The sequence below is a fragment of the Atractosteus spatula genome, chromosome 12, assembly GCF_055471065.1.
Source record: "Atractosteus spatula isolate fAtrSpa1 chromosome 12, fAtrSpa1.hap1, whole genome shotgun sequence".
Taxonomy (NCBI): Eukaryota; Metazoa; Chordata; class Actinopteri; order Semionotiformes; family Lepisosteidae; genus Atractosteus; species Atractosteus spatula.
In genome coordinates this window covers 32214042-32240190 of record NC_142717.1, presented here as the reverse complement: position 1 = coordinate 32240190, position 26149 = coordinate 32214042, and the positions used below count along the sequence as shown (strand labels likewise).

The 26149-nt window shown below is 35.3% G+C and overlaps 1 protein-coding gene across 1 annotated transcript in view; it reads left to right on the top strand.

The window, feature by feature from the left end:
• Positions 1 to 12308: 12308 nt before the first annotated feature.
• The window catches only part of adamts16 (ADAM metallopeptidase with thrombospondin type 1 motif, 16), a 72048-nt gene continuing 58207 nt past the window's right edge, over positions 12309 to 26149 (top strand). The window contains exons 1-3 of the mRNA XM_088928593.1: positions 12309 to 12398; positions 12509 to 12620; positions 17622 to 18016. Of these exons, the coding sequence (XP_088784719.1) occupies positions 12309 to 12398; positions 12509 to 12620; positions 17622 to 18016 (597 nt within the window). The remainder of the gene's footprint in view (positions 12399 to 12508; positions 12621 to 17621; positions 18017 to 26149) is intronic.

Sequence of the window (26149 nt, the reverse complement as noted above, 5' to 3'; positions counted from 1 at the left end):
TAAACACAGACAAAACAGTCCTCCAGAGGAGAGTCTTTATGCTGCATAGAGAAGCAGGAGATCGCCAGGTCAAAGGGAACATACTTTATCTGGTCAGCAAACTTCACAGTACAAGATTGTGAAAGGGATACCTAAAAAAATCTACAGTATATTACTGAATGTAATCAAAACATTACAACAAATAGATCGCACTGCACTTTATCTAACATCATTGTAAAGTGCTTTAGAATTAAAAAAACAAAGAAAGGAGACAGGTATGTCTAATTCAATACAGCAAATTAAATGCAATTAAAAGGTTGAGTATAAAATTGAGTTTTAAGACCATAATTGAAAGTGCTGATGTATTTGCAAATACTTCCATAGCCTTGGAGCAACAGAACAAAAGCACAGTCTTTCTGTTTTCAGAGGCCCACAGTGGGAACTGAAAAAAGGCTAGAGTAAGAATTATGCATAGGTGCATAGAGAGTTAACAGTCACTGATGTAGTCAGGAGCCAATCCACTAAAGCCCTTAAAGGTGATCAGCAGTTGTTGTTTTTTTAAATATTCTAAACTCCACAAGGAGCCAGTGAAGGGAAGCTGAAACAGCTGATAAAAGCTCATGCATTTTAGTTTTGGTTAAGTTGAGAGGACGTGAGTTCTGAAGAAGCTTAGAACTGTTAAAAACATGTTTGGATATACTAGCAAGCTTAGTATTGCAATAGCCAAGCCTTGAAAAACAGTTATAAACAAAGGGATATGACTGCAAAAACATAGGCAACTCATAGGACTATTAGTGTTAATTAGTAAGGGCTGTGGTATGCTGTTTTGTCTTCCCTTTGTCTTTTCTTAGTGTCTCTCTGCTCCAGATCCGGTCCTCACCCCAAGTGTATAATGTAAGCCTGTTTTCCCTTCATTTGGGCTGTTTGTTTTAATCTGGTTTGATTGTGTCTTAGTTCTCCATGATGCATGTTGCTATAGATGTTTGCACACCTGTAATTTTATTTTAATGTTATTGGAATTCTTTGGAAGCACTTTCTTATTGTTTGAAATTAACCATATGTGTTTGAACGTTTTGTGCCTTATCTGTCATTGGCACCTCAGTTGCGCAACCAATTTAAGAATCTTGTGCTTTGGGGAAACCACAGACCACAGATAGAATGGAGAGGTCCTAGTCACCTTTGATACTAGGTTATATACAGATGCAGCCATTCAAAATGCGCGGGCGATACCGCATTATTTTCCGGTACGCTGTACGCAGTCTACCGCAAGCTACCGGTAAATACCGCGAGTTACCAGTAAATACCGCTAGCAAAATAATAGTATCCGGAATTTCCGCAAGGTGGAGCTAATAAAGCTCAACCTCTCATGTTTGAGCTGTAGCCATCAAAGTCTTTAACGAAGATATTAATAATAGTATTAATAATAAATGACCTTGGACAAGCTGTAAACTCAAAGTATTGCCCTGGTCCACATTCTTTTTTTCATTGACCGTCTTTGTAAAAGTAACGCCACAGCATTTCGCAATCACGCATTTTTTTCCAATCATGCAAAGTACAGTGATTCACCATGCCTTTCACATGCTCATAAAAGAGATTGATTTAGGGACATAAACATATTACCGTATGCAAACTGTACTGTATACAGTATGTATATGTATATTTAATGTCTTAACTGTGCCCGTTTAAGTATTGAATATTCATATCTAATTTTACCACTGAAGGGAAATCTTAGTAGCTGAGCATAAAAACAATAGGAGCATACTGCAACGCGTGTGAAGGCCATAAACGATATTAATTTTGGAACATAAACATACAGTATATGGCTGGTCTCGGTACTTTAAAGAAAACATACACGAAACATGGTTTCATTATGACCAGAATCTTGAGATATTTTTAACTTGATTTACAGTATTTGAGAGGTATGTCTTAACACCGATACTACAGTGCTTAAGTACTACTCACGTATATGTTTCTAGGTTTATATTATGCATTTCATACGGTCAAATTACTTTTGAGCAACTAATAAGAAGCGCGAAACGGTATGCGTTTTACTTTCGTTTCGTGCTGGGACCCGTGGATTGATTAGAGATATCAAGTACATACAAGTCATTTTTTAAATGTTGTAGTTCGTCTTGAAAAAATGTTACGAGTACATCATCTATCAACAATTACACAGGTTCTGTTTCCATATTGCGGATTTTGGTTACGTAATATTATTTTCTAGATTTCACGTTGTGAATATATGATTTGGGCAAACAGAGCCGCAAAGAAGTACATTATGGGTTGTTGTTTTTTTTTGCAGTTTTATCTAGAACAAGCGATGCTTAAACCTTTGTCTGATTCTTGTGAAACTATCCACACGACAGTTACAGTACCTAGGAGTTGACTTCAGTGATGTCACTGATGGGATGTTTCTAAAAATCCATCCTCTGTAAAACGTCTTCTCTAGTTGTCCTGCATATGTATTCGCTAATGAAGCTGTGTGTTCTGAGCCTGGATCTCTACATTTCTGTATGAACCACCTTAGAGGGCTAAAGACAGCTTGTGTTTAAATTGAGTGTAAGGCAATTTATGCTTCTAAAGTCATGGTCAGCATTTTTGTACTGTGCTGTAAACTTGTTCTGTGCCTAGTCACATTATTTTATAGCGTTTTCATAGCGTTATCAAATCTGGTGGCGCTGTGTTAGTTTCCTGACTCCCATGTCACATGGTCTGTGATTGTAACCTGTAATACCGGTTTAATTCGTCACAGCCAGCACTCCGGTTGTAAAGTAGAAGCAGGCGAGATTTCCAGCGAAAAACACCTCCCCCTTCTTCAGGTGTGAGGGTCTTCTGCTCAGAATGAAACGCTAAAATGTAATGTAGGCTCTGAATGGGTTCTGACTTGCTTTAACAAAATATGTTTACAAATCCTTTCACCTGGCATTTTCGTAGTTAGAAATTATGGAACGCTCTGTTAAAAGCAAGGGAGTTTTTATGTCCGTTGCAGTTCTTTTGCAACATGAATATAATTATATCGTTATTAATTTCTTGAGATACGCGATTCCATATTATATTCCCTTTTAATCAAATTCTAAAAGTATGCTTGTTGACTCCGGTATCGCGTTAGTTAAAGACTTCGATGCTTAAAATGTTTAGGAGAAATGGAATACTGGTGTGTATGTTTTCTTTAAAGTACCGAGACCAGCCATATACTGTATGTTTAAGTTCCAAAATTAATATCGTTTATGGACTTCACACGCGTTGCAGTATGCTCCTATTCTTTTTATGCTCAGGCACTAAGTAAAAGGAGATGCTTCATATTGCTTGACTAATTTTAAAAACTAAGTTAGAAATGCAGACGCTCCCTCGGTGCGCTGCTCTGGTGCGCCGGCTCTTACACAGTGCCTGTCTGCCGTAAGCGTTACAATATACATACCCAACACTGCTTGTACCCATCTGTCATGCAAATAAAACACCTTGAATTGAATTGAATTGAGGGGAGAGGGGGGAATACTAAAGGCAATACTGGCTCAATACCCTCGATGGGCTTTGACGTGCTAATGCGTTGGTTTAACAGTCCGGGTGTGGCAGGCTTCCAATGTCAACTCGACTCGATTGGAAGACAATGAACGTATTTTGTGATATTTAGAAATATACATTTGTTTGGTGCGAGTGAGGTTTTATTTAATCTCTGACCAAGGGAAACGTTTCATTTTTTCAAAGAAATGTTTGTTAAAAAATAAAGTCATAGTTCTATGGGATTCAATCACAGACCATGTGACAAGGGAGTCAGGAAACTACTCTAACACACAGCGCCACCGGATTTAATAACGCAATAAAAACGCTATAAAATAATGTGACTAGGCACAGAAAAAGTTTACAGCACAGTACAATAATAAATGCTGACCATGACTTTAGAAGCATAAATTACCTTACACTCAATTTAAACACAAGCTGTCTTTCTGTATGAACCTCTAAGCTGGTTCATACAGAAAATGTAGAAATGCATTAGCCTGATTATGATTAAAAAACACATAATTAAACACGCGTTTGCGATTTAAATCAGAACACGATTTAAATCAATATAAATGTTTATATTGTAACGCATACTGTCCAGCCTCCATTTCTCTATAAAAATTTACTCTGTTGCACACACACACACAATAGAAGGAGGAACCGCTGTCAGAAGGGAAGATATGTTCAAAATATCGCAAATATCGTTCATGTTGCGATATTTTGAAATATAAAAGTCAATTTATTGTCCATAATATCGCTATTCTATTTTTTCGAAGAAATGTTTGTTAAAAGAAAAGTCCGGCACCAGCTGGATTCGATCACACAACCTCCCAGTTGCTAGTCACGCACCTAGACCAGTCGGCTAGAAGACAGCTCGCATGAACAGGCAGGCGAAAAAGCCCTACACAGCCCTGTCGCAGCACACGAATACCGTTATTAAATTCTTTAGATACGCGATTCCATATTATATTCCCTTTTAATCAAATTCTAAAAGTATGCTTGTTGACTCCGGTATCATGTTAGTTAAAGACTTCAAAGCTTAAAATGTTTAGGGAGAAATGGAATACTGGTGTGTATTTTTTTCTTTAAAGTACCAAGACCAGCTACAGTATATACTGTATGTTTATGTTCCAAAATTAATATCGTTTATGGCCTTCACACGCGTTACAGTATGCTCCTATTCTTTTTATGCTCAGCTACTAAGATTTCCCTTCAGTGGTAAAATTCAATATCTACAACGGGCACAGCAAAGACGTTTTTACTGTAAGTCTTTCTACGACAGACCAACGGACCACGAGTGCCCCTGTCGGTCAACCAATCACGTACTGCGGTGCCACGCGTCATCTTGCGTCATACTGAGCGACGTCACCTGCGGTACGTGTCTGTGACGCGCACTTTGAATGGCTGCATCTGTAGTAGGAATACATTTTCCCTTTATATTATGTATAAGCTATACCATAACCATTATGCTGTATATGCATTAGATAGGAACAAGTAATAGGTTTATTCCATGCTGAAAAAAAAGAAGAAAGAGAACCTCTCTCTCTCTTTCTTCTCTTTTTTTTTTCCTTCTTTTTCTTCTTCTTCTTTTTTTCAGCATGGAATAAACCTCTCTTCTTTTTTTTCAGCATGGAATAAACCTATTCCTGTTCCTTTGCAGCCTACAAATTCTGACGCAGCTACCCACCTGAACTACTACATGCATTAGATATTCTGCATTATATTGGGATAGATACAGTATGTATGGATACATGCAATGTTATGAAGATTAAAAAAATACACCTTCACAACATTGCAAACGAACTTTAGGTCAAAAATGACATGGTTCCTTGTACTGATTCTAGCACCACCAATGGTCAAACTGTGACACACTTGTGGAGCTAATAATAATAACTGACATAATTTCAGCCTTGTCAGTGTTCAGATGATAAACTTTTGCTGTATAAGTTTTTTAAAATATATTCTAAGCTAAGCACTGTAACATGGAAGATGTTTGCTTTATTAAAATCATTTTTTATGCCATTGACATAAAAAAGAAAGATGGTGCTATGCCTACAAATAGGTTGTCTATTGCAGGCCTTGCACGGAACCACATTTGTAGACGAAGAGCAATGTTTGATTTGAACAAGTCGTTTTCTGTTGATTACACATGATTTAATCCACAACAAAATAATTCAGGTAAAACCTCTCAAATCTATTCAGCAGAATGTTATGATCAAGGCAAAAATGAATAAAATTGCCAATCAATAACTAATACTAATAATTAGTCACCTACTAATTAAAACATTAGTAACCCTAACAAGAGTTATTTCTGTAATAGATATTTTACAGAAATGGGTTGAGATGATATGCACTGCGATCTAAAGCTAGCCTCAAAAAAGCTAATACATCTTCAATACATCAAGCTAATACAGCAGATAAGTGAGCTTGCAACTGAATAACAGCAACCCATTCAAGAATCTTTGCCAAAAATGCTAAGTAAGAAAATGAACAATAATTGCTGATCAGGCTGGAGTCTAAATTCTGCTTTTTCAACACAAGGATCATAACAGATAGTTTAAGGACCAGAGGAAATATTCCCCTGTTTAATGATTCATCATGGATAAGTGTGACAATGAGAAAGAGAATTGCAACATTTGAACACAGCTGGGCAGTGAGAATAATCACAGATCTAAGAAATATGTGGTGTTTTCATTTTAGTGATCATTGCAAATAAACACAGAGGAGAAACTACATAACTTCCGAAAAGTGACAGATGAAATAATCTTAAGAGTATGTAAATTATTCTCAGATGTTAATTCCAACTGATGTTGTCAGTTTGTGATAGAAAAATTAAACCTGAGAAAAATAATTGCATTGGATTGTATACTCTTCTAGAATATTGTTCTTACCTGGATTTAAGAATAAAGAAAATAACACAGAATAGTACAGTATGTGTCTTTTGTAATGAGTGGGCATATTCATATGCTGAGTAAATACAAAGCAAAACAACTTCCTAAAAAGAACAGTATTTGAGAGTTAATATGAGTAATGGCATTTTCTAAAATTACAGTTCTTACTTTTTTGAAATCCGGCACCAGGAATGACAAAAAAAACCCAAAGCTCTTAACACAGATTTTTTTCTTGGGTGGTTTGTATAAAAACAAATTGCAAGAGACGAATTAGAGGCAAGCCTTACTGCCAAGCATTCCAAACTTTTAAAAACTGATACAGGTAATGGTCTTGGAGCTTGTACAGATATAAATCAACGTATAGCTTCCAGCTCATCCCCTGGTAGAAATCTAATAGAATTGGTACTTGATATATTTTCAGACTGATTTAGAGGGGAGGAATGTCATACACAGATTGTCTTACTTTGCAATGCTACAGCCACATTTTGTCTGTTAACATAATTATAATATAGTGAAATTGTAAAACTCCATAACAAAGGAATAATTTATTCTTAAATCTATTCTCATAAAAGAGATAACTATTAATTCCCTTAACATACACAATTTTCATAAAAAATGAAATGAAAGTTTGACTTTCATGGAACAAAACTGGAACAGCAAGCATACTCTTAAACAAAATAAATAAATAAATGAGGCAAAAATAGTACATTCTGTCAATGGTACAGTCTGTAGAGCTTGTGTTCATTCATATAGCCAAAAGACCTTGGCATGGCTATTGTTAAGAGGTTAAGAAATATGGCAGCTGAAGTTTAAAAGTGAAATGGTTGGGGAATCCCTTGATTACAGGCAGATGTCAGGAGCTCTCTTAATCAAGTTCATCAATGGATAAATCCAAAACTGGCAGTGAAAGCCAGGAAGCTGGAATAGCACCAAGTGTCTGAAAGGGCTGTCTGCACCAAAGACTGAACATCCCACAGGTGTTCAACATTCCACATACTAAAGCAAGACAGAATCTCTACTGGATCTTTGCAAGTGTGCCAGCTATGTAAAGAAAATCAATTTCCAAAAATGTCAGTTTACAATGGAGTGTACAAGGTTCAACATCTCTTGTGAATTTTCAAGTATTACAAAAAGTAATGTTTTCATTCTCCTGAGCAGAGCTTTATTTTAATTGTTAGAATATTTTTCATTTCAAATGACAGGATTCCACTTGACCATCAGATCACAGACTTCACACGCTATACATTCCTATGGACATAGGTGTATTTACCTCCTAAAGTGTAAATATGCATCACAAACGTCTTCACTTGGTATTTTTAAATCTGAATTATTGTACTTACTTAGTAACTGTATGGTCAATCCCATGCATAATTAGTGGTATATGCAGATAGATTAAAGTCATATTTTAAAATACATTATATTTGCTCTTTCCCATAAAAGCAGAATAGAACTTTAAAAAGAGATGCATTACAGTTGGACACTTTAAAGTGCTTGACTGCCTAAATGAATGTATTTGGTCCAAAGTTCTATCACTATACCGTATACTGTAACTCATCATCACGCCATGATGCTATTTTATCTCACATAGTAAAACACCAGCACTGACGGCCTCCTCTGTAAGAATCATCTGGATTGATTTTTAGTGATAAAATGGTCACTTATATAAATTGAGCAATCTTATACTGAATTTGAGAAATTATTAATGGCTATAAAAGTGACAAAGCAACTTAAAAGGCTTAAAGATAAATACAGATGGAAAAATAATAAATCCCCAGATTTTACAAGGCATAATGTTACCCTGAGTATTCAAAATAATCTAAAAGGAGTTAAGACATTTGATTTTGGCTCGAATGCTAACAATTTTAGTATTTGTATTTTATAGATAATGTAAGGTTGATAAGATGTTTATTTTCTAAATGAATCTTGACTTCAGATAAATTTATTAAGTAACAGTTATCATATGGGAGACATCAATAAAGCCATTATATTAAAATGTTACACTTGGGTGACTTGATGGTTCTTAAGTGATATTTACTATATATTGCTAGTTTTACTGGCAGTGTTACTTCATAGTACATTATAGACTGCCATGCGATTTGTACATCTTAGAAATGGTTATAACATACTGTACATGTCATGGGCATTAAGGATTCACTCAAACTCTCCTTTAATGATTTATGCATAGAGTATAACAACTCTGACTGATATTAATACAGCTTAGTTTGAGAAACCCAACTTTTGCAACTTTTGCGATTTTTAATTCACATTCATTTGAATTTTGGGAAACATAGTTAAACCTCAAGGTAACCAATACCTGTACAGTATATGAGCAGCTAGTATGATGTGTTGTCAATGATTATGCATCACTTTTACCAATGCAATCAAAAAAAAGATTATTTCTTTTGGCACTACGAAATACACACCGTTATAAACTATTCACTTAAAATTGTTAAATTCAGTAAAATAATATCATTTATGTATGTTTGTGTACAAAAAAAGGAAAAAACAGAATGAAAAGAGCAGAAAAATACAGAATGTCTAAAACTTTTGCACAGCAGCATAGTTGTTTTTTTATATATATTTTTAAGTCTACCACATTGCATTATTGTAACACATTTCACTGTTTTCTTCACTTCTACTTTATCATTTGGCTTCTACAAGACTCCTGCAGCTAGAAGTACTGTGTTAGCCATTGTCATTATCATTTAGCATTGCATGACAAACTCCCAGTGAATGAAGAATAAAAAGGATGAAAAAACCCTGAACATACAGTATGAAGCTTTGCAATGTATGTCTTAATGTCAGTACAGCAAATAGGCTTAGTGTTACATTGTCAAGTTATACTTTTTGAATGCATAATGTTTTAATGGACTTTATATGTAATAACTGTCTTTCAAATGTGAGTACATTTTTTTTATATTGCAGTTGCAAAATTGTATTTCAGAAAACTATTATGTGTAGACATCATTGTGTGAGGGAGGACTCTTATAGCAGATATCACAGTAGCTAACATTATTAAAAATCTTAAACTTTAAATTTCAAGAGTGACATAGTGTCTATTTGTCAGATGTGATGGAAAAGTACACCTCCTTATGATGAAAGTGAAAGACTGATCAACTCACCTGGGAGGAATTTGGGCCCACTCTTCTTGACAATACTGCTTCTGAGATGTTGGAGGGCTTTCTTGTATGCTTACAGTAGTTCTTTTTAGTTCCTACCACAGCATTTCTATGGGGTTTAGGTCTGGACTTTGATTTGGCCATTCCAAAATATCCAAATTTCTTTGTTTTTAAGCCATTCTGTCATAGATTTGATTGTGTGTTTTGGATCATTGTCCTGCTGCATGATCCACTTTCAATGCAGGTTTAGCTGTCAGACAGATGGCGCTTAATGGTTGGTATAAGGTTCTTCTGGTCAAAGGCAGTGTTTGATTTCTGCCAAACATGATGTTTCGCATTATGCCCAAACAGCTTCACTTTTGACTCATCTGTTCAGAGCAGATTTATTCAAGTCTTGTTTTTCATTCTCATATGCTGCTTTGCAAGCAAAAGCCATGCAGCAATGTTCGTCTTGGAGAACAGGAGTTTCCTCCTGTTTATCCTTCCATGAAAGCCACTCTTATTCAATCTTTTCCTGATGGTGGACTCCTGCACTCTGACATATACTACAGAGGAAGAGGCCTGTAGATCCCTGGACATAACCTTGGGCTGCTTTGAGACTTCTAGCTGCTCCTAGCTAGATTGGCCCTGGTCTTGAATTTTCTCCATTTACAGTATATATGATCTTTCTTAATGTGGAATGATGGACGTCATAATATTTGGAAATGGTTTTGTAACCTTTCCCAGACTGATAAGCAACAATTCTGTCTCAGATTTCTTTTGATCTGGGCATAATCTGTTACCACAAACCTGAGTGCTTAAGACCAAACTTACCAAACGTACAAAGTTTCTGATTTTATATAGATGGAAACCACTTCCTGATGATCAACTAATCACTGGCACATGTTTAGGTTCCCCTGATTTTACTTATCCTCTTAACTGAGATGGTAAAACTAAGGGTGAACTTACTTTTTCCAAACAAAGATATTGAATACGGGCTAATTAAAAAAATATATAATAACAAAGTAACATTTGTGTGTATTATATGTCAAATTAGTTTAATTTTATCTACTTTTAGGACAAGGTGAGGACTAGCTGAAGGTCAAATATATCTAAATATGTCATCTAAGAAATCTAAAATGCCATCAAGGGTGGAACTCTAAAGGGCAGTGTAGAAGACTGATGGTCACTAGCAGGAGAATTAATCCAAGGTCGGGAAAACAAATCGGAATTAATAGATCTAATGCTGTAAACCAGTATAGTATTCTTATGTGAGTATATACCAGAACCTCAAAATCAAAATAAATGGCCAAATGATCCAAAATATCCAATACAAGGACATGTGGGTTACTAACAGCTAGACTAAAGATCATAACAAGGAAAAGTATGTATCAAAACCAATACATCTTAAGAAATGTACTTGGTAGTTCACCACACTATACCGTACATTGCATACCTGCACATCTTTTTTTATTTCAAACCATTGTTGAATCATCTGCAATCTATTTATTGCAAGTGGTTTTATACATCGGCGTTTTAAAAAATTATGTAAGCATGCTGTGGACCTGATACAGTGACATTTCATAATAAGGACCTTGAGTAATGGAGCAAAAAGTTTCTAGCAGAAGAGCAGATGGCCTCTTTTTTGTTTATCCCTTTCTTATGCTCCTATATTTCAATTCTAGGTGTGATTAGCACACGACTATTTTTTTTTTATTTTCTGTATTTAATCATTTTAGTCACAGCTGCATTATAATACATACAGTAGTCTGTGGATGGATTAGTAACCACGAGAGGGAGCCAACAGGTGCTTAATCTGCAGACCCGATCTCATTTTCCCATGTTGAAAAAGGGAACGTCCATAGCAGGAAAGCATTATTAGATTCACTTAATAAAAAAATGTGATGTCATGCTCATTTAGATAAACTGCTATAATACCCAAGCTAAAGAATTTAGAAAACATGGATTTATGATGTGCCGGTAGACCATTTTACAAGCCGCTGTTACTGTACATGCAATATAGACAACGCTTTTCGTATTTCATGAAATGTTTTATCCAGTAATTTAGATTCACAATTTACAGTAATCAAGCTTATTGCAAAACATTTGAGTCTTGAACATAACTGTAGAAAAGACACCGTACTCGAAAGGGTTACTGGAAAGGAATACACTTCTGAATAGCCTGTGAAGTCAACTATAGCTTCACATGTTAACGCCTCCCAGATAGCTCTGATACAGGTGATGCAGCTGTTGATTGGTTGAGTGGAGTAGTCCTACTTCGAAAGCCTGCAGGACGCGAGATTAGACAGTGCGGTAAACTCCAGAAGAGAAATACAAGTTTGCATGGGCCAGAAGTAAACGGCGCAATCAGATATTAATAATTAACAGTCCACACCAGAGGATTAATCAATGTTTACGTTCTATTATACGGTGTTAGAAGCATGTGCGGTAATAGAAATGATTGGGAAGTTAAAGGGTTAGGAAAATTATAAACCTAAGGAGAAAAAAATGAAGTAAGAAAATCCGATTCTGGGATATAAAAAAAACATTTCTGGAAACAACGAAAATTACCTGGAAAAGACTGTCAGGCTCTCTTGACTCACTCACAGAAAGGCGCTTCTGTTATAACCGAAACTAGAAACAGTAAAACTGTTTGCTCCAATGATGCCAGACTGGAAGTGACATTACATGCTTTGAAAGAGTACCGTACCTGAAACATTAACTCCTGATGTTTCCTTTTCCCCTGCCAAGCTTGCATTTGGGTATGTTTCCTTAGATTGCCGTGGCAAAACTACCGTGATTGCTTGAACAGAATTTGAATGAAACGGACTGCTCAAGAGAAATGGCTCTCTTGCAAATTCTGGCAAAGGCAACGAGTCTGAGAGCATCATTTCTTATAGTTCAGATTATTTTTATTTTAAAACTTCATACGGTAAGTTCTGCCTGGCTATACATTTTCAAATCCCGTTATATTGTATACGCAGCAAAAGCGCAACCACTCCGTTTAGATGAATATTTTACATGCTGGATTTTTTTCCCTAGAGCATACAACAGGGTGCTGATAGTAAATCGGAGTTATCTGCAAATGGAAATAATAAAGATACCCCAAGGATATCTGCTCTTCTAGAATCGTTGGAGCTGCTGCAGACCACAGGTGAGTAGTGATCATCGCGTCAGGGATGTTCCTGATGATGACGAGATGTATTACATTTACATTATTGTACAGTTACATCATTATTACCTTGAAGTTACCGATGTGCTTTTTAAAACTAACAGCCCGGTATCATATAGTTCTATCTAGTGAGAACTGGCACGCATTTAGCACTTGGCAAAAGTACAGACGAGCTTGTTAATTCCGGGCCGAAATAGATCAGGTTATCTCAAATTATTACATGGGGTTAAAAGCAATTACGAATAAGTACATGTTTAAGTGCGTAATAAATTTTACTACACTTATTTAAGTTCAGTTCCTTTCATAATTGTCTTTTTGCTTAAATAACGGCGATTTTTAATAAAACCTGCCGTAAGAGCTTTATATGGGTACTGCATTTGTAACGAAAAGTTTTCCCCTTTGAATCAACCATGTACTGTAAATTAGTCATGCGCTAGGGGGTGCCCTTTTACCGGATTAATGGACGAGTGGACAAACCATAAAATAATTAAATCCTGATAATTTTTAAATATTTTTTAATTTTTAAATATTTTTAAATATATATAAGCTAGAGTCTGTTTATTACAGTACATAAAAAATGGTTTTGCACAAGCATTATTTAAAGTATTTTATGCAATAAAAGGTGAAAAGGACAGAGAAGCTAATTTGATCATAATCTGACATTCATGTTTTTTCTTTCTTTCCTGCATGAACATCACATATCATATGCATTTGTTACATCGTCGTTTACTGCTTTTTTTCTCCTAATACTTCTCCTCTCTATCTGACATGTTCATATTGTAATGAAGAGTTATTGAATCTGTCAAATTGATTTGTATTAAACTAGAAAGCAACTAAGAGGCAATTCCAAATTATTTACAGTACTTTACAGTAATTTTTCTTCCTGCTGCAAGAACACCATCGTATGAGCTAATGGACTGTTAAGTACCATGCTGAGATATTCAAAGAGCCATTGCCATGTACAGGTGGCACTGTGGCACAGTGGTTAGCATTGCTGCTCTGGTTAGCACGGCTCTGGGTTCACTTCCGGACCTGGGGTACTATCTGTGTGGAGTTTGTATGTTCTCCCAAGTTCCCATGGAATTCCTTCAAGTGATCCTCTTTCCGCCTACAGTCCAAAGACCGGTGGGTTAAAACTGGCCCTACTGTAGGTGTGATTGTGTGTGGGTCTATGTTTGTGTCTGCCCTGCAATAGACTGGCATCCCATTCGATGTACCTGCCCTGCTTTGCACCTCTTGCTTCCTGGGATAGGCTCCAGCTCCCACATAACCTAAAAATGGAAGAATCTGTTAGAAAATCGATGTGTGGATAGCTACTGTTTGTAGTACAGTATGTGCAACCAAAATGGCAAAGGGGCATTTATGCGTAGGTGGGGTAGCTGTTTTCCCATTCAGTACATACATTTTCTTGTTATAATTGTGGTAACAAATGTAAATGGACAAGTAAAAATGTATAATGCTGGATCATGACGTTCTTTTAGAACCATTTCATACAGTATATTATAAATTTAACTTTTGCTGTTGTATTCCATAATCTTCTTGAATGGTTTATCTTTGAAAACAGGAAAATACAAAATTAATACCACCTGTTTCCAGGTGCCTTTGTATCACACTGTTCATAGCTTTCTAGGATTGAATGAGTGTGCTTATTGTAAACATATAAAGTGGAATATTAAGTTGCAATAACAATATCTGTTTAAGCTAAGAATACATATGCATTTTTATTTTTGTCAAAGAAACATTTGAAAGGTTCAACCTTTTGCTAATGTGACAGTGTTATCAATGCTCATCTTTTTATGATTCCTTAAGGACATGCCATCACTCTTAAGTCTTAGAACTAACCTCTTTTTCGGTAGAAACCCCATTCACATGAGGTGAATCCTTAAAATGATGAATCCCATGAGTTTGTAAGCCATTAGCTGGTTACCTGTTGAGAGTTATTAAAGGCAGCTTATGGAATGTATAGCTATTTAACAAGTTTGAAGTTTGAGACTAATTCCATAAGATTCTTCTATCTATGGTGCTTAAACAAACAATTGTATTTTTTTCCATTTTTCTTCCAAGCTAGATGTGGTATTCTTACTGATTACTTACTGGCTTACTGTGGTTAAATTGAAGGCATGGTGTGTGCAATCATATGGTCATACATAGTTATTGGTTGATAATTGTGACATTTAATACTCCTATAATACAGAGGATATATAACTTCAAAGTACAAATTCAGTGTGAATCAGAAAATGAAAACTACTCAACATTATTGCCAGGTATTTTAATGTTCTTATACCTGTAATTACACGTGTTTCTCTAATTGAATGAATTTAGTTTATTGATACGCTTACAGTATTAAGAGCTGGCTGTATTGTTCAATATTAGATGCATAACTGTGAATAGACAACAACATTTCTTGTTTTGTTCATTTGTTTTGTTGTAACTCAAAAGTGAGGTTGATGAGAGTCTGTTTTTGCTTGACAGTCTTTATTATTTTAAGTAACTGGTAGTGTTTTACATTTATATACAGAACAGATTCTAATTTTTAAAAATATAGTCATGAACATATTTTTTGACTATTCACTTAACATGTGCTGCTGCAAGACCAAATGAACCTTTGATGAAACCAGTACACCACATTAATTACTGTACTGTATGTATAAATGTGACAGAATCCAGACCGATTCCTAAATAGCTGTGTGTAATATTGGTTTGCAGTGCATGGGCTGAGTGTCTGTAGCTTTTCACAAATGTCTTCAGTAGAATGACTTCACTTGCCTGTCCATCTTATGAATTGAGTAGCATCCTGATCATAAAACCATTGATTTTTCTTATTCAGGTATTGTCTTCAATCACTTTCTGGACAGAAGGACAGCGTTTATAGTTAATAGTTTTTAAGCTTTTTTCCTGGATGATATGGAACTCCATCTTCCCCTATACATGAAAGATTTCCCCACATGTCTATCACATTTGTCTACCATATGTCATGTCCATCATGACATTTTACATGTTACATCTGGGCCTTGAGTAAGGTACTGTAGTCTTCTTTAGTTACTGAAGAGGAGGGACATCTAGGCATTAAGGATTCATCTGACACGATCCTTAGTCCAATATTTTGAATACTTATTCTTAATATTTTGGGATATTGTAGGTACTGCCACCTAAGTTCCTGTTACTTTTTGAAGACTGTTTCATTTTAGTAGCATTCATAAAAGGTTACTGACATGACATAATTTGAATATGCAGTGCATACCTATAGGGACCATGACACCGTGTCGTTTGACATTGCCAAGTAGCAGACTCCACTTTGTTCATTAGCTGAGCAATATGAAGTTGAATTTTCCCATTTTCAAGTTTCTCAAAGCATGTTTCATGTCTTTTTTTTATTTAACAATTGACTCATTTATTTTTTGTTATTATATAAAAAGCTAAGACAGTACTGAGTCATGCTCTCTCACATGCACAAAATGTGTGTGGATCTGCCACTCAGCTTTTAAAACTTAAATCAGGGGTTAAGCTACTAACTGTAAAAACACAAAGTGTATAATTTAGGGCTGACTAGTGAAAATATTAGTCGATTGTATTAGTCACAGAGAGGTTTTAATTAAGATTGCAATAGTGCTACTTATAAAATATTGGTCAACCTGTTAGAACCTTTCAAGATAATATGGAACCCAAAGTGCTTTACAACAAAGTGCCAGCTGAACAAACATGTTAAAGATAAGAGTGTAGGGCATTAAACAGACTTTAACCTGGATTATGAGTTTCTTTTCCACCTTTTGAGACTTGAATATGGGACGGAGGTTAACACCTTTACTTTTCTGTGCAGTGCTAAATAATCTTTAAGTCTCCCATACAGACAGTATATTTAGTGTCTCCCATCAAATATACTGTAGCTAAAAACCATAGTATTTAGTATTTGAGATCTCTTAAGGTCAGGTTTTAGGGCTGTTTAGTTGGTTGAGTTTCCTTTAGAAATTATTAAGTACATATATACAGTTGTATACATAATGTATACAGTATATACCCACACCTCCAACCTCATCTCATTGATTGGAACACCTGACTCCAATTAGCTTTTGGAGAATTCATTAGCCTACAGGTTCACATACTTTTTCCAACCTGGACTGTGAATGTTTAAATGATGTGTTCAATATTGACAAGAAGAAGTACAATTGTTTTTGTGTTAGTAGTTTAAGCAGATTGTGTTTGTCTATTATTGTGACTTAGTTGAAGATCAGACCACATTTTTATGAGTAATTAATGCAGAAATCCAGGTAATTCCAAAGGGTTCACAAACTTTTTCTTGCAACTGTATATACCTACAGTATATACAGTATTACTTCCCCTGTATGTCACGTATGAGTATTTTGTCATCATAATTAGGTTTTGTGAAGATAAACTTTTCGAACTATAGAGTTGCCTCAGTGGCATGGTGATTATACCATGTGACAACTGTGGTCAGGATGTTCACCTCCGTTAGATAAAGTGCTGTTGTGGTTGGTGAAGTCACTTGAGGGCTTCTCATCTTCTTCCACCCATCAACCTCTGTTGGTAACTCTGCATCTTGTGCTCCCTGCTTCCTCTTTAAAAAGAAAATGCACTGTTGTAAGAGGTGACATTTTATCTTTGTCACTCCTGTGAAGATGTTGGGGTTTTAAAAGCTGGTTTGGGTCACAATTGGCAGTTCCAGACTATTACAAATCAGTTGGTATACTGTATAAAGGGAAACAAAGTGCTTTAAATGGACATTTTAAATGTGAAAACTGTAAATGAAATTAGATTTGGAACTAAAGACATACCTCTTAAATATATGTGATAGAATTGGATTCTGAATTAGATACCCCTTCTTTAAAAAATGAGTTGTACAGAATCTTAGCAAATTGAGACTGGCATTTGTCCTCATTTATGAGAAATTGTGGCATGTCACAATTAGTGTATGCTAAAGGTGTGTAAATCAGTTGTTGTCACTGACCTAAAACACTACATGCCCAGTTGTGTTTTTAACACTGTTTAACACAAATTGTATATGTAATCTAATTGAATGTTCCTCACTATCCACAGAATATGAAATTGTATCTCCATATGAAGTAGATCACAATGGGAAGTATATTTCACATGAAGTTTCCCACCACCACAGAAGGAAGCGATCGGCTGGGAGCTGGGTGGAAGAAACTGTTCACTTCAGACTCCATGGCTTCGGGCAAGACTTTCATTTGGAACTCCAGTCTTCAGGTGGCCTGTTAGCACCTGGTTTTATAATACAAACCCTGGGGAAAAATGGCACTACAGTTCTGGAGACATATCAGCAAGGGGACCTTTGCTTTTATCAGGGGTCATTAAGATCAAATACCAACTCTTCAGTAGCACTTTCTACATGTAACGGCATGGTGAGTAAATCTGGTAAAAGCACCTTAAATATCATTGAGAATACACATTCACAATACTTTGGTAAGTTCAAACATTTAATTTTGAGGATCCCAAAAACTGTAGGCGTGCTGCGTGCTGACATTTTACCTACTGAGCAAAAGATACTAAAGTTTATCCATTTGTTAAAGAAATAGGGTTTGTAAACATTTCTAAGTGCTTGGTATCAATAAAAGCTTTGGTATTTTTTAGGTTCCTAGTTCTGATAATTAAAATGGTATAACTTGTTTATTTACTGTAGGCAAGGCTGTAGTTAAAAAATAGTATCATATAAAAAAGTAGTTTAATAAAAAATAATATGGCCGTACATTAATATCTACAAGAGCGATAAGATCTCCCTATGTTTTAGTACCCCAAAATTAAATATCTTTATAGCACATTTTTCACATGAAGCACGTACTCTAGTTGCCTGACCAAGACTTCAGCAGTATTAGTCATACTGTACATAACAACTGCAATAGTCATTGAAAAACAACATTATGAATGCATATCATTTGTTTCAATCTAATACTTTTTATTTGTGTTCAACTTAAAAAATGTTTCGTTGGTTTGTAGCCATCTGATCTGCTTAAAATGAAGCAAATAACTATTGATTTAACATAGAATTCCAATTAATGGGGAGTTGCTACACTTTTGGACAGATTGTTTTTGTACTTTCATATTTCTGTGGTGTGATATTTCGTTTTTCTTATGTTGTTGTATAAAATGAGAATTTAGACTCTTAAACATAGTATCTCTAGGGATGTTTTGTGGCCTGTCTAAAAAAAACAGTTGTCTCTCAGAGCAAGTCATTACCCATGGGGTTGGGGAGTTCACAGAGACAGGAAACTAAATTCACATGAGTATGTGTCTGCAATGGGCTGTTTGCTGTAGTTCTAAGCATTTTATTTCCAGACTAATAAATTCAATGCCTGTAAAAAGTGGTCACTTAAATTAGTTCAAGCCAAAGAACTAATAGTCTTGCAAGGACTTATTCCTGCATTAATTTAAAAAATGAAGGTGTCTTTTCTATTACAAATTGCAATACAGTATGTATATGTTTTCATATCCATTTTACTGTTTTATTATACTTTAAGCAACATATAACTGAAAACAAACTTGTTTTGTACATTAGCATATTAATGTTCCCTATAAATCAGGAATCCTCCATCATGGTCCTGCCATGTCGGTGTGTCTACAGGTTTTCATTCCACTTGGGGCTCATAAAGTCCTCAATCAGCTCATTATTAGCTTAATAGTACCAGCTTCACAGCTTCTTCCAGCTCTACAAATGCTGCTGCTATTAAGAGACTTAGAAAACCTGCAAATACACTGGCCCCCCAGGACCAGGGTTGGATACTCTTACTATAAATAGTTTCTTATAAAAGATCTATTGAGTTGATGGTTACTTCTTTCATTTTGGCTGTGACATAATTTTATCATTTGTAAAAATCTTTCCAACAAAGTTCAAAAGTCACATGTGGTATGTGTTTCATGGGGCTTTCAAGTCAAGTGCTATTACATCAGTCATTAGTACCCAATGTGTGCATGATGTGTGCTCATACTGTATACAACCATGCAAACACTATAGCTTAGACTTGCAAACATATTTTACATGGATCTCAGGGCTGTCCCTTCATTTAGGCCAGAAAGGGAGTGACAGATCAGAAAAATGATTTGGTAGTGGTTGATATTGACATGCAGTATGAGTTGATCCAACCACAGGCGCTCGATTGGGTTAAGATCTGACAATACAGCAGTCCTTTGTGTGATATTGAAGCTACAGTGTAACTCTTGTTCTGTGGGAGCAGCATTATCATGTGGAAGCTTTAAGGAATTACCAGTGAATGTTGGCATTGTTACCATGTATAGTTGGAAAACAGGACTGAAGATTTCGTGAGCATAACACTAAGTAGTGAGATTACCATTAACAACAAAAATCTGACTACTGAAGCTGGCATTTATGGCCTCGTAACAAACTTTATGCTGCTGCCAGATGGATAGACATACTGTGATAGACTTACAGTCTACATGATCAACCAGATCCATCATTTTCATGTACAATGTATTTGTCAATACCAGAGCATTTAGAATTTGTCCCATTTGTAATATGGCATCTGAATAAGTGTGTTTACATAAGTGTAGGAATAGTAATTGTGTTCTGTATCTGTATGATGTTTTTGGTTTTCATACTGGAATTATTAACGCGTTACTTACTGCACGTATGTAACATAACAGTTACACTTTATTATAACAGTAAAGACTACATGTTTAATTCATTTTGACTGGTGATGCTGGGTCATGATGCCAGCATTGTAGTGGTTCTTTTCTGTTAATAGTGCTGCAGTGGTGGATGAATAGAGCTTCACGTTACGCCTGCTATTCTGTTGCCAGAACTTCTCCCTTTTTCTAATCTGTGACATTGCTACAGTGTGATTAAAAACAACTAAGTCTGCAAGTGTAACCTGTGCATTACAAGCTCCAAAGCATTCATTTTGTACCACATTTGTCATTTCACACTGTACATCGGAGAAAACGAGGAATGTCAGCAGCAAACCTGAAATCTTGCATCTCACAAGAGTCATATTACCGCATTTCAGAATATCATACTAAAACAAGTTGAACTGAATTTGGTATAATTTGTGGTGAAAATCCATGCTGAATTTAAGAATGCATTATACATTGGTGGCAGAACAGTGGCAGGATGGATAGTTGCTGCCCCACAGCTCTTGGCTCCTGCATTCATGTTCCCATGTGATTTCTACAGGTGCTCCACTTTCCTCTCAACTTCAAAAGCCATGCTGACTAAATTAAGTGGTGTCTCTACATTTTGGGCCTATGAGTGTGTGCCCTTCAATATTTGCTGCAACCCTTCCCAGGAAATAAGTGGCTTTCTGCTAATGAATGGATTTAATGCATTTGAGTGATTAACCTAAACATTATCATCTTGCAAATATTTAAACATCTACTAAGTCTATTTAATATTTCCTTCATTTGCTGAATATTAAGCAGAAATAAATGTTATTGATGCATTACAGAATGTCAAACAGTATGTAAAGCATTCAAATATTTTTAGTGACCTCAGATATTCTCATATTGTGGGGGTGTATGCTGTTAAGACATTAGCCAAATAGCCTTTAGTTCCAACTGCTTCTCAATTGAAAACTATTATCATCCACTGCTGTATAGTGTCTTAGTCTTTGTTTTCCCTTCTCCACTGTAATTTTGTCATAATCTCTTATTTTTGCATAATTGTAATTTGCTGGATCACAAGTACTGCTTATGCCTCAGTGTACAGTATTAAATCAATTAAAGTTAATGAACCCAATGTCAATTAACAATGTACTGTAGTACTCACCCCAATTTGTCAGGTTAACCAGTTTTCCAACTGTTTAGATTACTGCAACTCTCCGTTTGAAATGAAATCTTAATTTTTTTACTGAAAACGTGAATATTACTCCTTGGATTTCCATTGCTGCTGTTACTCAAAGAAATGTGATCTAAAGATCTGAAGATTTAAAGATCTGTCTTATCTACACTATATTCATTCAAGGTATCAATACTAGGACTATATCATTCTTATACTGTCTATACATAATCTTCAAGTTTAACACTTAATGTTTCAAAGTAATAATAATAACTGACATTTAGTTTATAATATACCTGGGTATTCAATTTCAAATACAATTTCAAATTTGGCTTTACTCATTAGTAAAATACCCCAAAGTAAAGGAATTTTGGACACTAGATATATTTTTTTATTATATCACAGCAAGAATAAAGAGGCTGGCTAGTATCCTGAAATGTATATTTACCAGTGAGACAGAAACCTAGATCTATACTGTATTGAGACTTCTATGTCATTATGTCAATTTGAGTATTTGAAAACTGTCTTTAACAAAGTACAGGCATGAATCCTTAAACAAAACTTCCAAGGTCTGCCAACTGATGACTAAGGCCCACCCTTGTAACACTGAACTTTAAATGTTTAATGTTTACAGAATGACTTCTTCTGGTGTGGAATTTTCTTAAAAATTTAAGTAAATAATTTTCTGAAAGCTCAATGCAGGTGCACATATTTTTTTGAAAAGTAAAAAATCATCGTACTTACTCAGAACCACACTTTACTTATGGCAAGAAATAGCTCCTTCATTCAACAGAAACCAGACACATTAAGATCAAAGGTTTTTTTATTTGTATATTTTAACATGATTGTGTGCATATGATACAAGGTTGATGATTACTAAAGGCATTTATATGTTGTTTATCTCTGGGCATTTGTTACTTGTTAACTTGAGCAGGGAGTTTATTCAACCTTTTTAAAAAAATTTCAGGCACTTAAATAATTGGACAGCTGAATTTACATATATTTGCCTATATTCTTTCTAGTTCATGCATTGCTTAGAGCTCAACTTATATCTGTTCTTTATTTGTAAAAGACAAGACTAGAAGAGTCAGCGTGGCTGACCAGCTAAAGAAAATTGTAGGTACACTAATTCTATGCAGCAGTTTACTGTCAAATTCTGACTATGAATAATGACATGCTGTGCTAAAATGTTGTTATACCTTTATCATTTGCAAGCAAATTCATACATATTTTAATTCAATTGACATGTCATCCTTGTTTGACAATTTCCTGACACAACAAAGTCAGGTTAAGAAGTGTTGCAACCCTTACAGAAATGTTTAATCAAATCCTCATTGATCTAATTGGATTTTAAATATGAACTTGGAGTATGACACTCCATGGCCCGATGAGCCTCTGCTCAAGCAAAGTCATCAATAACAGCTCAGAGGTGGTTAAATCCCTTGATGTGTTTGAGGAAAGCCCATTAACCACACGAATCTTGGAACATGACACAGTTGTTCAGGAGGTTGTATGGATTTGTGGTTTGTGTGCATCTTGGATCAGAACTTCTGCTAATCCTGCAATGTATAGGAATGGTTTAAGAATATTTAAACAATGCTTTGAGGACTGTGGTTGAGAGAACTGATTGAAAACCGATTGAGGTGAAAGTACATATAATTAGTCTGTAATGTTAAAAAATTGTGCATGTTGCCTGACCATTTCTTCTAAGTTCCCACTTAGATGAGCTCATGAACTACCTTATTTGAAAGATGTTTTTAATTGCTTTTGAGCTTAAAAAACATCTCTCTGTGGGTTCTTATGATGCTTTAATTGTTTCCCATAAGTGATTAAATGTTTTGCTTTATCTGTATCCTAGTTATTCTTTTTATATTAATCCATAAACAATCTGTTAATCAGAGCCAATAGTACAGATGTGTAGCAACAGACATTTTAAGACTTATGTTGATCGGGGAAAAAGTATACTTCTCAATTTTTGTTAGAAGGCAAATGTTTTGACATGGAACTTTCATAGTGTGAAACGTATTGAATGTCCGATTCACTTATTTTAACAATTAAAAATGGATGATAATCAATATATTGTCAAATTTAGCACAGTCGTTGAATACATTATGGTCTATTAATGTTGTCTTTCTTGAAAACCTGAATTACCAGAGTAATATACTTTATGAAACAAATCATTTTTTAAACAGAAAGGAATACTGAAGTGATTTGTTAGCTAGTCATATCATTAATTCTCTTCATGTCAATTTTACCATTGAGATGAAACACAACATGGTACTCATTTTGAGTTTCACATCATCGCATGCTTTTTAAGTTCAAGCTACAATATGCTTGGCTTCTCACTAAGAGGGGTTTAACCATTCCAGCTGGCATTCCAAGTTATCACAGGTAGTATTTCACTCTGTGAACTAAGTTTTTATGACTGCTATTTGCACTTCATTGCATACAGTATGTAATTTGATGACATTAGGGATGTAAAAGATCAGTTGGATTATCTTTCCATTTAAATTTTGCTTAAGAAAACAAAATTATAAAGGCAAGTACTACAAGCTAGACATAAAACGTTTTTGGTGTTGTTTTCTGGGATGTGCAAGACCTTTATATTGAAATGAACCGTTTTAAATGCTCTTAGTGGATCCTCAACATGACAACATCCACAATCTTATTCCTAAGGTAATAAGATTCAATTCTCAGCCACACTGAGCATTTTATTTTAATCATTTATTTGTTATCTACATTTTATGGTCATATATTTCCTGTGTACTTGATATATTTTAGGTACACAGAACAATACTAAGATATTTTTTGATTAATGACATACAGTATTGTGCAAACTGTGCTTAATACAAAACTACTCATGTTCAGCAATTGAATATTGACAGCAGAGTTATTTTCTTGTAGATCTCAGAACTTAAATATTTCATATGACAAACAGGAAACCCAAAAATTAGAAGCCTTGTAAACCCACTTTGCTACTTCTGGAATGGAACTGCATAAATCCTCAGCTGGCTAAATTGGGCAGTTTTCTCTGAAATATTGTTGTTCCTCCATAACACCTGGTGTGAACACTAAAAGCTCAACAGCAAATGTAATTCCTTCATCTAAAACGAAAAACCTGGTTTTTGTTGGTGGCAAAATTTCTTCCAAGCTGTTGTCCTTTATTCTAATGACTACCAAGAGTCAGCATCAAAAGAAGAAGAAACAGATGTGAACATTATCAAAACCCCCTGTTAGCCCACTGTAATGCACCACACTAAAGCATACTGTATGCATATTGGAAGACAGTGTAACAGAGGAAATCGTGGCATATGTCAGTGGAGTGCATGTGCTTTTAATCACTAAAAAAAGTTCCAAACTCAGGTCACCCTGAAAGAGAAAGTCTAGGCCTGGCATTGTCACAGGATTTAGCTTCCAGGGATCTTTTCATGTGGTAATTGACTGTCTGTTTTCTGTGCCTATTGAAAATCCCAAGCCAAACACTGAAGTTTATAACATTGTTTGAGTGCTAAGCTGTGAGAGTGAAGATTTAAATTCAAAATTATTCTTACATGTTTATTATTAACATTAACAATTTTACATAGTCTTCGGATTAAATAAAGAATTGTTGTTCGGGTAATTCAAAAGTAATTCAAACCCCTGTTCAAGCAGAGTTTCTTTAGTTATGAGAATGTACAATTTACAAACAAGAGGAGGTCATTCAGTCCATCTGGCTCATATAATCACCCATCTATCTTGTTTGGTGTGTTACAAAGAATACGTTAATGTCTTTATTCTAGCATAATAAGAGCCAAGGGAATGTTTGCATCTCTCAGTCAGAAATCGACTTGATTTTAGGTTTAATTGGAAAGAATGTGCAGCCATTCAACATGTGTGAAAACTAGACTTCTATATCACTCATAGTCGAATAACCCGATTGTGTACAAAAGTGTAGCAATGCTGCTGACATGACAAAATCCAATTGTTGTGCATAAGGTTCTTATGTGACATTTTTAAACAGCAGATCAGAGTTTCCTTCAAGAAAAAAGCTTAGGCCATGTAGTAATCTCCAACCTATCCACCTATCTATCTGGATTACTATGCAAGCTTGTGAACTAACTAGCTATCTTATTATTATAACTAAACAGTATTATTCTGAATAACTCATTTTTGACAACAACAAACTAGTTGGATTATATAGGATTCATCAAAGATGTAGTCTACCAATGATGCTGCCCATGGAAGAGGTTTCTGCTTGAAACATGTTATTTGGTGCTTTCTGCATGCATCAAGCCATCATTGTGTTCTTTTTGTTATTGAGGTTTTGTTTATTATTTTGTGCTCACTGAGGCAATAATTGTTTTTCAAAGTAGAAAATTAAGAGACTTCCACATTATTCATTGGAAGTGATGTTTCTCACCAAATTTAACATGCGAACAAAGGGACACAGTTTGTGTCTGTGATCCAATGAGCTGGGATGAAACCTGTGTTTTTGTTTCTACGTCTTACTAACATACTGTAGCTCTCAAGGGTCCAAAACTCAAATGAGAAAACTGTGATTGTCGGATCCCACTGCCACGGTGGCGAAGGCAGCGGTTGTTTTCATAAGGTGAACCAAAGTGATGGGAGAGAAAATAAAAGCACAAGAGGAGCTCTGGCAGGCTCAGAGTGTGGAAAAGGCAAAACACAGTCCAACATAATGTTGCAGGGTATGTAGCCAGGTATCAGGTAAACAAGCAAATGTACAGGGAAACACAGTCTAGAGAATTAA